This window comes from Miniopterus schreibersii, assembly GCF_964146895.1.
Source record: "Miniopterus schreibersii genome assembly, chromosome: 3".
NCBI classification, from domain to species: Eukaryota; Metazoa; Chordata; class Mammalia; order Chiroptera; family Miniopteridae; genus Miniopterus; species Miniopterus schreibersii.
Window position 1 is genome coordinate 30,848,082 of NC_138103.1, and position 13,730 is coordinate 30,861,811.

General features: G+C 43.6%; 1 protein-coding gene across 6 annotated transcripts; it reads left to right on the forward strand.

The window, feature by feature from the left end:
• The first annotated feature begins 1,305 nt into the window (after nucleotides 1–1,305).
• Nucleotides 1,306–10,801, forward strand: ZNF3 (zinc finger protein 3). Of its 6 annotated transcripts, none has more exons than XM_081131980.1 (6): nucleotides 1,496–1,649; nucleotides 2,781–2,873; nucleotides 5,096–5,193; nucleotides 6,299–6,390; nucleotides 6,676–6,802; nucleotides 8,614–10,801. In XM_081131980.1, the coding sequence occupies exons 3-6, from the start codon at nucleotides 5,139–5,141 to the stop codon at nucleotides 9,681–9,683; spliced, it is 1,344 nt and encodes a 447-aa protein (XP_080988106.1). In that variant the 5' UTR covers nucleotides 1,496–1,649; nucleotides 2,781–2,873; nucleotides 5,096–5,138; the 3' UTR covers nucleotides 9,684–10,801. The 6 variants fall into 6 exon arrangements, with proteins under 6 accessions (XP_080988111.1, XP_080988110.1, XP_080988106.1 ...); XM_081131981.1 differs by having other exon boundaries at nucleotides 1,525–1,649; nucleotides 5,057–5,193; XM_081131985.1 differs by lacking the exons at nucleotides 1,496–1,649; nucleotides 2,781–2,873 and adding an exon at nucleotides 1,306–1,433.
• The last annotated feature ends 2,929 nt before the right edge of the window (nucleotides 10,802–13,730 follow it).

The following is a 13,730-nucleotide window of genomic DNA, read 5'->3' on the forward strand; positions in this document are numbered from 1 at the left end:
CTCTTCTGGAGCTCAGTCTGGGCTTCAGTTCCACTTGCCCCCTCACCCAGCTGCCCTGGACAGGGAACAACCTGTCCAGGATTCCTCCTTGTGAGGGCATAAAAGTGAGTGAAGGTGAGTGAACCACTAAGCCTTGCCCCTCAAGCATTGCACACATTCACCCAAGTCTTTTCTGCTCTCATCCCATGTGCAGGTTTGTCCTCACTTGAACTCTGATGGGCTGGAATGTTTTCTTCAGATTTTAGTACTTTAAGGGGCCGTTTTTACATAAAACTGTTGGGGAGGGGACTATCCCCCCACCTTACCCCCCCTTCTTGAGTTCTTACAACTGAACTAATAATAAAATTAATATAAGGCCAGATTAACAGAAAGGAAAAAAACAATTTAAAATGTGGGCACAGGACCTGGCCAGGCATGGCTCAGCGGTTGAGCATCGACCTAGGATCTAGGCGATCAGGGTTCGATTCCCGGTCAGGGCACATGCCCTGGCTGCGGGCTTGATCAATGACTCTCTCATCATTGATGTTTCTCTCTCTCTCCCCCTCCTTTCCTCTCTCTGAAATCAATAAAGATATATTAAAAAAAAAATGTGGGCACAGGAGATCATAGATGATGGTCAGAGAAATGATAGACCAGTCATCTTTTTATACTTTTTAGACAAACAATAAATGTGTGAAAAAGCAACAGGACAGGTTCAGGTGCTTGTTGGTGAAGAATCTAATCTAAACGAAGTTTGGGCTTGGGTAGTAAAATAATAACACGGTTTTTACCTTAAGCCTCTTCCCCCTCCCCCGCTCTGGGTTCCCTAACTAGCGATAAGGGTGTCTTTTCCTTTAGGAGCAAGAAGGGCTCTTTTCACAGGGGAGTCTGATCTGCTTTCATGGGGCACAGAGCAGTCAGAATGTTCTTCTTGCACTGGCAGTTTCTCAAGTACCTTTAATTCAAAATAACCAATATGCTATTGTAGGATATTTCGCGGCAGCCTGTCTGGTCCCAGATAATACAATCGGAAAACTTTGGAAGCCTAAACTTGGTTTATTTGGGAATTTCAAGTGAGGCTGAATTTTTTATATTGATGAATCCTCCCCAAGTTTACTAGAGCTCGGTTCGCTCAGACACTGGGCGTTCCCCTCCGCCCTGCTGCCCCACCGGAGACCCTGTGTGGGGCCGGCGCTGGTCCACACTGTTTCCCCCACGCCCCACCACGCCCCATCCCGCACCCTCTCGCTGGCCGGCGACGCCCGAGCTAGAGCCCTGAGGCGGAGGCGCGGGGCGTCCTGACCCAGCCGGCCAGCAGGGAGCGCTGCGCGGCGGCGGGCGGGGGCGTGAGGCCCGACTGGCCCGTCAGCGTTTGGGCCCTGCACCCTCGCCGCACCACGGACGCCGGTAAACCACCGAGAGGAGGAGACCTCCCATTTTCCTAGACAAAACAGGTGGTGGTGGGGGAACGGGCATGGGGGGGTGGGGAAAAGAAAAAAGAAAAAAAAAAAAGACCGACCCGGAAGCGAGACGAAGGGAGCTTCCGTTCTTTGTTCTGTCCCCGGTGTGTGGGTCTGTGACAGTGTCCAGCGGGGCCCGGTCCGTGTCCAGTCCCCCCAAGTCTTCCGTCCCTGGCCCCAGAGGGAGTCCGGCTGCCCTCGGGGCTCGCGGTGAGACGGAGGCTGTGGTCGTCGGGGAAGGGGGTGGTGTCCGTGCCGCTGCGGCCCGTTGGGTCCCCAGGCCCGCCCGGAGCAGGGTGCTGAAGGCGCCGCTCCCTCACCCACAGCCGGCCCTCGACTCCGTTTCCCCAGGGACGCCCCTGAGCGGTACCCTGCGTGGGAGGGAGGAAAGGGGTTCCGGTTCTGGCTGGGTGACTTCGCGCCCAGCTCGAGCACTTAAAAGTTACACTGTGGGTGCAGAAGGGCCCCGCTCTTTAAAACAGCTGATGACAGCGATACCAACTTGATAGTTCTCCGAGACGCTTTTAGTTGAGGTTCACATAGTTATTCGCTCTCGCGGCAGGAGAGGAGGTCCGTTTTTATTTTACCTGGGTTTTAGGGTCAGAGAATGAGTTCTTCGAAGAGAGCACAGTTAGAACTAGGTCTGGGAGGGAGTGCAAACTCAGATTACGGGAATAATTCGCTAGCGCCCTGTAAATCGAGTCTTTTATGGGGAATGGTACAATTGTGATTGGCTCCTATTTGCAACTGTTTTAGATCCCTAATTTGATCCGCTTTTGAAGTGAGATTGAACACAGACCCTGTGTTTACAATCTGAAGGGCATGTGTAAACTCTACCAGAGGATTAGCAGGATGAGGAACGTGAAATCTAGGGACTAGTTTGAGAAACTATAGGTATTTATCCCCAAGAAGAGATGTTTGTGGAGAGTGGGCATCATTTGGTTTTGAACAGTTGTGTGGAAGAAGATCCTATCACTGAAGCTCCATAGGGCACTTAGGCCTCTGAGGTGAAGGTTCAAGGGGATAGATTTTCAGTTTACCATCTCTGGTGGCTAAGCTGTGCAGCAACGGAACAGACTCCTTGCTGAAGTATTGAGAGTATCTAGCAAGTTAACTGACAATGTTAGGAACTTTAGAAGGTGTTTCTTACACTGAATGGGAGGTTCACTTGGAGAACTTTCAGTTCCCTTTCAGCTTTCTTCAGAGGTGCCACACAAATACCAGTTGTGGTCTTAATTGGTATTTTTTAGCATACATGTCTTCTTCCCCCCCTTATCTATAAATATTTATATTAGAAGTGGAATTTATGTATTTTAACACCCCCCCCCCTTAACCATACAGTATTGGCATCAACTAAAGTCAGAATTCCCAGGAACTTAAACAGAGGCTCGCAGTAATTACTGCTCTGGCTTCCTAGAGATAACCCCAAAGAAGGTAAGAAAGAATCCAGCAGGTAAAGCTTCCCATGACACATTTCACCACCCGGTTATCTTTCTCAGTCCCCAGAAGCAGCTCCAGGGAGAGGGGTTGGCAGTGGAGCAGGGGAAGGGCCCTGCCTGCACCTGAAGCTGTGGGAGCACAATGGAGATTTTTCTTTCTATGAGAAACATTGTTTACTGATCCAGACACTGGGGACTTGTTCTCAACAATATGCCTTTGAGTTCCAGCTTTGGTTAACCAAGCTGTGAGGAGGGAGCTTTTTTTCTCTGGAGTCAGAGCCTCTGATTTTCCTTTCTAAGGAGAGTTTGGACTGAGAGCTGATTTGTTAGGATGTCTGCTTATAAACAGTCCTCGAATTTGTAAAGTAGGTTGATAGGAACGAAGAGATGGCTGGCTCTGAGACATAGTTTAAAGGACCTAGCTGGGAGAGTGTTAGTGGCAAGAGGGTATGTTACCCTCCTCAAGCTGGTGGGCCTGGCTCATGCCTGATTCAGTGCTTTTCACTGTGTAATGGTGTTGGTGATGGGCATTTTATATCCCTTTGTTGCCCAAAGACTAGAGTTCTCTGAACTCTCAGTGGTTCTCAGACCAGCCCCTCCCCTTTTTATGCCTTACATGAATGTAACGGTCTGTGATGAGGAAGCAAATACCGTTTGCATTCCTGGTTTTTTACTCTTTTCAATGGTGCTTTGCAGTACAGTTGACACTCAGCAGATGTTTGTTATATGAACGAATAAAAAGAGGGGTATAAACAAAATCCAGGGGTGTGGGGGGTTTTTTTGCTCTTGTCTAAGGATAAGGATGTTCTGGTGGCTGCTGCATCTACTCTAGATCTGTTGGTTTTTTTGGGGGTCTTTTTAGAGAGAGAGAGGAATGGGGGTGCAGAGAAACATCGATTTGTTGTTCCATTCGTTTATACATTCATTGGTTGCTCCTTGTATGTGCCCTGAATGTGGATTGAACCCAAAGCCTTGGTCTGTTGGGACGACGCTCTAACCAACTGAGCTACCCAGTCAGGGCCTAAATCTCTTGATTCTTGAAGTGGAAACTTTTACTTGAGATCCACACCTTAGTTTAGGTGTTAATGTTTTTTATTCACTAGAGCCACAGAAAACAGATCTCTTTTGATTGTTGTAGCATCTGGGGATTAGGGACATTAGTAGGGATAAAAACAGAGTAATCAGTAACCTTGTGTTTTTAAAAAAGTATTGCTCCCTGCTTCAGGGACTTGTAATCTAACCGAAGGAAATGTATTAGGAGAGAAGGGAAATAAAAAGAAAGTTGGCTGATATTTTCTCAGTGAGAGGAAACATAGCAACTAGGATTAGTCTTTTAGATTTGGGTGAATATATATACTCAGTCCCTGTAAAAAGACTCAGGAGGACCACAAAAATGGCCCAAGTTCCTTGACAATAAATATCCCACCTTTGACTGGGACTGGAAGCAGAAAACAATTTTAGAAAGAAAGGGGAGGAAGAATTTATCTTATTTAATTTAATAGAGCTGTTTGCCCAAGTTCTATGAGATAGGTGGTGTTCCCCAAGGTTTTTAAAAATGAGAGACAGAGAACGCATTAAGTTTCTCTGATCTCTGTTATTTGGGTGTTATTTCGTGGTCCCTTTTCCTCTAAGGATAACACCTAAATTTAATATAACAGCTAGAAATCTAATAAAGTAAATTTTTTTCTCCTACCAAGTCTAATGTTTATGAGGGATTTTTTTCCTCCTCTGTAAACAAATAGCTTTCTCCATTATCTCAAATATTCTTAAAATGTGTATGATGCATACACATTTTTCAATCTATATGTGCACTCTCTTTTCACTTTACTCTGATACTTTTCATTTTGATAGTTGCTTAGTATTTCATTCTATTAATATCATTATTTGGCACTGGTATTCTACGTTTTTTGTTGTTATAGATATCCCTGTTTGTGTGGGGAGCCAAAGGTGGGTTATTGGCAAGGAACTTTGGCCCTTTTAGTGATTCTTGTGTGACCTCATTATAGGGAGTGGGAGTATATTCACCAGGGTCTTAAAGACTAGTCCCAGTTGCTGCATTTCCTCTCATTTCTTCTCGTTCTTGGGTACTAACTAAAATGCTAGTTCCCCTCTCTGTATTCTGGATGTGGGTGGTTGTTTTTTTCAAAATCTTTTAACCTTGAACTTTTGCTTCTGCAGTGCTTCCTCATTCTTACTCAAAATCTGCTTCTTGTCCAGCCTGCAAATAGGAGACCAGAGACAGGAGCTTCTGGCCTTACCCATGGAAACTCAGGCTGATCATGCATCTCAGGAACCTCAGGCCCTGCTTGAGAGTGGTAAGGAATAGGGGATTCATTGTTTCTTTTATTCTTTCATTCAGCAGTCATCTATTGAAATCTCAGGTACTAGGATAACAAGTAGATTCCAGACATGATTATGACATAGGTTTTGCCACTCAGTAACTCACAGTCGAGTGAGAATTATTGTACAGCTTGATAGGTTTTATAGCTCAAGTCTTTTTAAGGACTCTGGATTTCTTATGAAGGATTAAGAAAACTGTGACAGTCACCAAATTCTATTTTCCAGGGGCTTTGTAGCAGCCAACTTCATAGTCCTTGTTTGTGCCTTTTAGGATCATGTCATTAGAGGAGGGGAATCATTTTGTAGGTCACAGGCAAAAGGATAAAATGGATAGGAAGCCACGAAAGTATTTGTATTTTGCTTTCATAGACTGCTTTTATGACTTTGGAGCCAGTTTCATTCCTAATGGGTATTCCCTTGCTTGTGAGGAGAAGCATTTAGGGACCTTTTTGTCTGGGTGATTCTGCAGAATTAGTCTCTAGGGATTTTGAGCCTCTGTGGGATAAAAATATTAACCTAAGAATTACAGAAAAAGATAGGTGATCAAGTACATAAACAGGAAACATTTATAGTGTTTTGAGATTTGTAGATTTGACCTGGGGATGGAGAACAGCTATGAGTGTTAGGTCCTCAGTCATGGATGGGGTGAAGCTCCTAGTTTGTCTTTGGTCTAAGAGAACTTCTTAATGCCGTAGTTTGAGTTCAGAGATGCAGAGAATGATGGAAGGGATATGAGCAGGACAACCTGTTTCTGGCCAAGTTTGGGAGAATGGACAAGAACACATTCATCACTAACAATAAGACTGGGCAAGTTTCATTGAGAGTAGAGTGGAGGGAAAGGAAGGGACTGGGAACAAAAGTAGAGAGCAAGAATCAACAGGGCTTTAGACATCTCTCTTTAGGATGGGCCCACACTAAATGTGCCTGTTATAAGCACCCTTAGTAGCTGTAGAGGAAATGAACTTAGAAATGTCACAGGAGTGCGTCCTAGGTTGTCCCAGGACCTTACGAGTTTTCTGAAGGTTGAGAGGCCAGACAGCAGCAGATAGACTCACTCATAGACCCTTTTATTGTCCTTAGCTCTTCCTTCCTCCAAAGTTCCTGCATTTTCCAACAAGGACAGTCTGGGGGATGAGATGTTGGCAGCTGCACTCCTAAAGGCCAAGTCCCAGGTAAGGTGTGGTTCCCCTTAGTCTCTTTTTCTTTCCCATTGTGTTGACATTTTTGGTGTAGTAACATCCCATTAAATGCTCCAACCACGATATTCACTCCATCAAGACTATGGTCCCTTCCTGCTGAGTAATGGACCTTTCTTTCTTGGACTTTCTTCTCTCTCCACCCTAATCTTTCCCCAGCTTCCCAAATATGCGTTATTCAACCCCATCCCAAATTATTTTTTTGGTGCTGCCAGTCCTGCCCCTCACCCTGAAATTGCATGCAGGAATGTGTTTTTTCAGGAATTGGTGACATTTGAGGATGTAGCTGTGTACTTTATCCGGAAGGAGTGGAAGCGTTTGGAGCCTGCTCAGAGGGATCTCTATAGAGATGTGATGCTGGAAAATTATGGGAATGTGTTCTCACTGGGTAAGGAGTTATGCTTTCTCAATAAAACTCCCTTGGCATTTCTTTGCTTCCTTGTTTACTAATAACAGTTGAGTCAGTGAAAATAATTAAGGATTGTCTTAGTCTCAGAAAATTCTAACAATAATAATAACTTCCATTTGTACAGTACTTTGCAGTTTATAAAGAGGTTTCATATATATTCTCTCATTTAATCCTCACCGTAACACAGCAGTAGAGGTAGCTAGAATTATCCTCATTTTATAGGTGAGGAAAGAGAGGTCAGAGGTCTTAAACATTTTACACATGGTCCTATCGCTGGTGAGCAGCAGCCCTGGTCTTTTAAGTCCAAATACAGTACTTTTTTCCATGTTATTCTTAGGATTTAACATATACTCCAGAATGTTTTCCAAAAGATTAGCATATTGGGATCCCTGAACATGTGAGGTACTGCTCTGTGCCCAAGTGAACATTCTGGAACTCTGTCTCCTCCCCTTCTCTGTTGGACTACCTCTAGGGACTTGTTGCTTTGTTCATGACCTAGTGCAGCTGCTGCTCTTATAGAATTTAACTTGATATAGGGAGCAATTCCCTTTTTAGTCTGTGGACTGTTAATTCCTTGTCTCTCACCCATTTTCAGTGAAAACATTTTTCTGAGCAGTGCCAGAAAAATTCCCATTTGAGACCTCCCTGATATTTCCTTTCTGTCTGCTGTAGATCCTAGGTCTGGGATTGATCTCTGGGACCACTTGATATGAGCAGGGTAAACCTTGTCCCATGTCTTTTCCCATGAGCAGGATTCCCATTTCTGTATTTTGATATAATTTCTAGGCTGAGGAAGAGCCAAGGGTCCTGGGTTTGAAGGGAATTGAGAACAGAGAGGTTCTGAAAGGTACCTGTTCAGGTGAGGGAGAAATAGCTATTTCTGTCCCTAATACTTTTTTATTGACAACCTAAAAATGCTAACATCTGGACCCTTTATACTTATTCTCTGTGCATAAATTTCCCTTTATTATTATTTTTTAAAATTTTATTTTTAAATACATCTTTATTGATTTTAGAGAGAGGAAGGGTAAGGTGGAGAGAGAGAGAGAGAGAAACATCAATGATGAGAGTCACTGACCAGCTGCCTCTTGCACTTCCCCTACTGGGGATTGAGCCTGCAACCTAGGCATGTTCCCTGACCCAGAATCAAACTGCAATCTCCTGGATCAAAGGTTAATGCTTAACCACAGAACCACACCAGCCAGGCATGAAGTTCCTTTTAGAAACCCCAAGACAGTGAAAATAGAGAAATCAAATAAGGAAATTGTTTACATATCCTCACATCATAGCATAGCCTTCTAGGCCTAGGTCCCAGAGATGGACTCTGTCTTTTGTCTATTTTCATGGATTTGACACAGCTACAAACATGTTCTTTCCACTTTGGGGCTATAGGGGTCACTAGTGACCTCAACCCTTCTGTTCCTTCCTGCTCTGCTACTGGTTCTCCTCACCTTCCCCACTTTTCTTAAGTAGTTCTTGTAGTCACCATCTCACAAATTATATCTACAGTCTTTAACCTCTCCAAGGACCTTGTCACTTCATTAAACAGCATACCCTTCCCTATTTCTACCTGATCCACTCTCTCCTTACAATCCAGTTTTCTCTGTATTTCTAGCTGTTTTCTCGATTTTGCTTCTTGCCTTTCTCCTTCCCTGTTTCCTCTTCTCTTATTCTGCCTTAGCTGCATACAGCCTGGGCAGATAAAAGGCATGCACGTGGTTATCCTGTCCTGGTTTTGATTTCTTTCTTCCACAAGGAACAAGTGATGTTTGTATTTTGTATTGTGCCAGATGGTGAGACCAGAACTGAGCATGATCAAGAAATTTCTGAAGATACAGGATCACATGGGATGCTCTTGGGAAGATTCCAAAAGGATATTTCTCAGGGTCTTAAGTTTGAAAAAGCCTATGAAAAAGAAGTCAGTCTAAAGAAGCAGCTGGGGGACTCTTCTGGAGAAAGACTGCATAGGAAGATACAAGATTTTGGTCAAGTGACAGTTGAGGAAAAGCTAACCCCTATGGGAGAGAGAAGTGAGAAATACAATGATTTTGGGAACAGCTTCACTGTGAGTTCCAACCTTATTTCACATCAGAGACTTCCTGTAGGAGACAGACCCCATAAATGTGATGAATGTAGCAAGAGCTTTAATCGAACTTCAGACCTTATTCAACATCAGAGAATCCACACTGGGGAAAAGCCCTATGAATGTAGTGAATGTGGGAAGGCTTTCAGCCAGAGCTCACATCTGATACAGCATCAGAGAATCCACACTGGAGAGAAACCTTATGAATGTAATGATTGTGGGAAGACCTTCAGTTGTAGCTCTGCTCTCATTCTACATCGAAGGATCCACACCGGAGAGAAACCTTATGAATGTAACGAGTGTGGGAAAACCTTTAGCTGGAGCTCCACCCTTACTCATCATCAGAGAATCCACACTGGAGAGAAACCGTATGCTTGTAACGAATGTGGGAAAGCCTTCAGTAGGAGCTCCACCCTCATTCATCACCAGAGAATCCACACTGGAGAGAAGCCCTATGAATGTAATGAGTGTGGGAAGGCTTTCAGCCAGAGCTCACACCTCTATCAGCACCAGAGAATCCACACTGGAGAGAAGCCCTATGAATGTATGGAATGTGGAGGAAAGTTTACGTATAGTTCAGGCCTTATTCAGCATCAAAGAATCCACACAGGGGAGAATCCCTATGAATGTAGTGAGTGTGGGAAAGCCTTTAGGTATAGCTCAGCTCTTGTTCGTCATCAAAGAATTCACACTGGAGAGAAGCCTTTGAACGTAATGGGAATGAGCAAAAGTTCTCTCAGAGTTACTGCTGAATTAAATATGAGAGAGTCTACATGAAAGAGAGCTACACACCTGTTTTTCTCACTTCCTCTTGAGTCTAAAGAGCTCCTGCCTTACTATAAAAGTATGAACAACTTAGTGTGTGTCCCAACACAAAACTTTCACTTTAGAGACTGGGGCAAATTGGGCAAATCATCCTGGCACAGTGATTAGCAAACTAGTCAGTTTCCCCAGGAACAATACCAGCCTTGAAAAATTAGGAGGCAAGCAGCAGATGAAGTGCTGGGAATAGAGAGAAGCTCAATCACCTTCCACTATGGACGGGAGTTTGCACTAGACCATATTTCTAACACCAAGGGAGCCTTTCTTACCAAGGTGGGGATGGAAGCACAATAGGAATAAAATTCTAAGGATTTCTCTAGTTGGAGTCAGTATAGTCAGCACAGAAGGCAATGGAAAGCATGTTCTGAGTCCTGTTACTTGCTAACAAAGGGAAAAGGAGGCTGTATTTGGAAGCCACTTCCTAATCCAGCTTTAAGTTTTGATAAGGAAATAGCAGTGCTGAGGGATCTGTTATTTGATTGGGGGTGAGGAGGGGCAAAAGAGGTTTCCATTGGTAACTATCCTTTATGGCTTTTGGAGCAGCAAGACCAAGTTTCCGAGAGCAGTCTGGCAATTTTGGAGAATCCCTGGTCATTCCATGTTGTGATAGGACTAATTGGGAAATGCATCTAATCAGTGAGTCTAGCATGACTGAGGAAGTGGATCAAAAGCATTTAGCATTGGCCTCTGTTTTCTTTCCTCTTCTCTCCCTCTTCCTCTCATCTTATCACTCCTGTGATACAAAATGATTTAATTCAAACCCCCAGTGACTAAGGATGCTTTCAAGGAGCTCATTCAGCCAGCTTGCCCTGCCCTCTGTCACCTATGACCTGTGACATCTGGCCCCAGCAGCCACACCTCTCCTGACCCCACTTCTGACTTCAACAGCAGAGTATGAATGCAAACAGCAAAGCCCAGAGAATGAAGGCTCTGGTCTGAGCCTGGCGGCAGGGCTCCTTGCTGGGTTAGGATGGAGTTTTCCCAGCTGAAGGGATGACCTTTCATGTTTTCCCAATCCTGCTCATCCTGTAGCATAAATGAAGTGCACTATTAAACAGAATAGTTTTTCAGAAGGAGAGAATGAGTGTGTTTTTGTATAGGGTCCAAGTTTATTTTAGTTTAAACAGGAAACTGATTGTAAATAGAATCTTTAAAAAATAATCTTAAAAATTTGTTTACAGCCAACCATTTCTCTCTCAGTCACAAACATGTGACCTCTTTTCCTCAGGATTTCCGTTATATTCCTCTAGATCAGGGTTGAGCAACGTCTAGCACCTGGGCCGTATATGACCCTCGGAATCATTTGGTCTGGTCCTGCCAAGGCAACTGCAGGCGGGACTTGAAATTCAATAAATGTAGGAGCTTTTTTCATAGCTAATTTTTAAGTTGGTGATTTTGTATGACCTGCAAATGATGTTATAAATATCCAAATGGCCCTTGGCAGAAAAAAGGTTCCCCACCCCTGCTCTAGATAATACCCTAGACTGTTAGTCATTTATACAATCTCTCCCATCTTTATATCCATGGACAGGTTTTTTGTGTGCTGCATATCGTGTGGTATGATACTTAAAACCAGCAACTAAAACTAGAAAGGTGTTATTGGGTGTATGTTGGGTAGCAATGGGCATGTTTAGATTTCTTAGTTTGACTGTTGGTGAAAGGATGTTACAGTCACAGAAAAGGCTGAGATGAAAGTCTGATGGAGAAGATGAGGAAATGTTGAACTCTAGCCTCTCAAGAATTTTGGATCACATATTGTGATCAGCTCATGTGCTTTTAATTTCTTGTAAAATTTTTTTTAATTGATTTTAGAAAAACATTGATATGAGAAACATAGATTGGCTGCCTCCTGCACTCCCGCTAGTGGAGATCAAGCCCACATCTTGGGCATTGCCATGACCAAGAATTGAACAGTGACCTTTTAGTACATAGGAAGATACTTAACCATCTGAGCCACACTGGCCAGGGTGTGTTTTCTTTTGTAGTTCTTTTTATTTTTTAAATATGTTTTTGTTGATTTCAGAGAGAAGGAAGAGAGAGATAGAAACATCAATGATGAGAGTCATTGATCGGCTGCCTCCTTCATGCCCCCCACTGGGGATGGAGCCTGTAACTGGGGTGTGTGCACTGATTGGGAATCAAACTGTGACCTCCAGGTTCATAGGTCAACGCTCAACCACTGAGCACACCGGTTGGGCCAGGATGTGTTTTTAATTTCTTAAAGCTATAATGAAACATTGTTTTGGCTCATCTCTGACATTCATCACATACTTACACAGATTGTTTCTCAAAGTGTAGACCATGACTAGGTTGCTTGTAAGTAATGCAGATTTCCAAGCCCCAAATCAGACAAAATTATTTCTGAGGATAGAGCTTAAAAATCTATACTGAAAAAGAAAAAATAATAATGGAATAGAGAAAATTCCTAGGAGAAGATAAACTTGAGCTAGGTCTTACAAAACAGATAATATGTGGTAAATAAGAGGTTCCAGGCAGGACAGTTTGGGGTGGGCTTGAGTATGGTCACTTAATGCGGAGCTCTGGGAAAGACCCCTAAGCAGGAAGGGTCAGCCCCTTCCCTGCCCAGATGCTCAACCCTTCACTTCCCGTAAGACTTAATGACTCAGTCCTTCAGACCCTCTCAGTGGGACCTGAGACTGAGCAGGGACATTACATGAAAAATGTTTTTAAAAAATATCTCTGAAACAAAACATTTTATTCACCTAATTCCCTGATTATTCCTATTCCCATCATGATTCCTCTTTTCTCATTCCCTGAGTATTCCTTAATGTGAGTGATACAACACTGTTGTCTTTCTGTGTCGTTATCCTTGGAACCCATTTACTTCCAAGGCCTCCACTATTCTATGCAAGTAAGTTTAAAATCTGCTTGTGTGGTACTGATCTCTCCAAACTCCAGTGTTCGGTCTCCAGCAGACTGCAGGGCATTTACACTTCGATCTTTTAAAAGTTTCAATTGATGTGTTTCAAACCAGATATGTCTTTCCCATAAACTACCCCCTCTCAAAATTTCTGCAAACCTCTCAGAGTCACAACTCCTGAGTTTTTTAACATTTTTACCCACCTACATCTAACCAGCAACAAGTCCTGGGCAGGTTCAGTAAGCATGGAGTGGAAAGATAGAGATTGTCAGAGGGGAAGATCAGAATTGAGGTCATGGAGGAAGTGGGATTTCCAAGTGATGGTAACAATAGTAGCTGACACATGGCATATGCTCTGCCTGGCCCCTTTCCAAGTATTTTTCAAATATTAAATCATTTAACCCTAACTACAACCTGTGTGTAAGGCAGGTGTTAGTATAACGCCATCTTACAGGTGAAACAATTGGGCTTGCCCAGTGGGAGATGACAGTGAGATCAGGGTTGCTCTACTTAGTGGGAGGCTGGGCCACAGGCTAGATGGCTTGGATGAGGAGATGGGGAGGCACCCACTTGTGAAGAGAACCTTATCTAGGCAATGGTCTGGTCCTGTCAGTTATGATTCTACAATCTTCATAGTTCACCTTCATTTCCATTGCTATTAATACCTGGATTATATAGTCTCCTAATGGATTGATATCTTTATTTTCTCTCATTACAAATCACTCCCCAAAGCACTACACACATCTTGTCACTTTATCAAAAAATTTCAACAGCTACTCTTACAGAATAAAATTCAAACTCCTTAGCTATATGTAGTCAAGGCTTTCCTTGAGCTGGTCTCCACATAAATGTATGGCCTTAACCCTTAGTGCTCCTCTTCACACATCTGAAAACCAGATGTGTGAAAAACCAGAGCTGGCAGTCATTAGAGCAGTAAAAACATTTTATTCAGAACTATTGCACTAGGGGGAAAGAGACTTCAGTAAGAACTGGGCCCTGCCCTGGCCAGGTGGCTCGGTGGGTTGGTGTGTCACCCCATACACCAGAGGGCTGCAAATTAGATTCCTGTTTGGGCACATAGGGGAGGCAGCAGATCAGTGCTTCTCTCGCTTTCTCTGTCT

Coding starts and splice junctions, on each gene's coding strand:
- ZNF3 (XM_081131985.1), top strand. CDS start 5,139: ATGGAAACTCAGGCTGATCATGCATCTCAGGAACCTCAGGCCCTGCTT. Junction 6,391..6,675: donor TCCTAAAGGCCAAGTCCCAG/GTAAGGTGTGGT, acceptor GTGTTTTTTCAG/GAATTGGTGACATTTGAGGA. Junction 6,803..8,613: donor TGGGAATGTGTTCTCACTGG/GTAAGGAGTTAT, acceptor GTATTGTGCCAG/ATGGTGAGACCAGAACTGAG.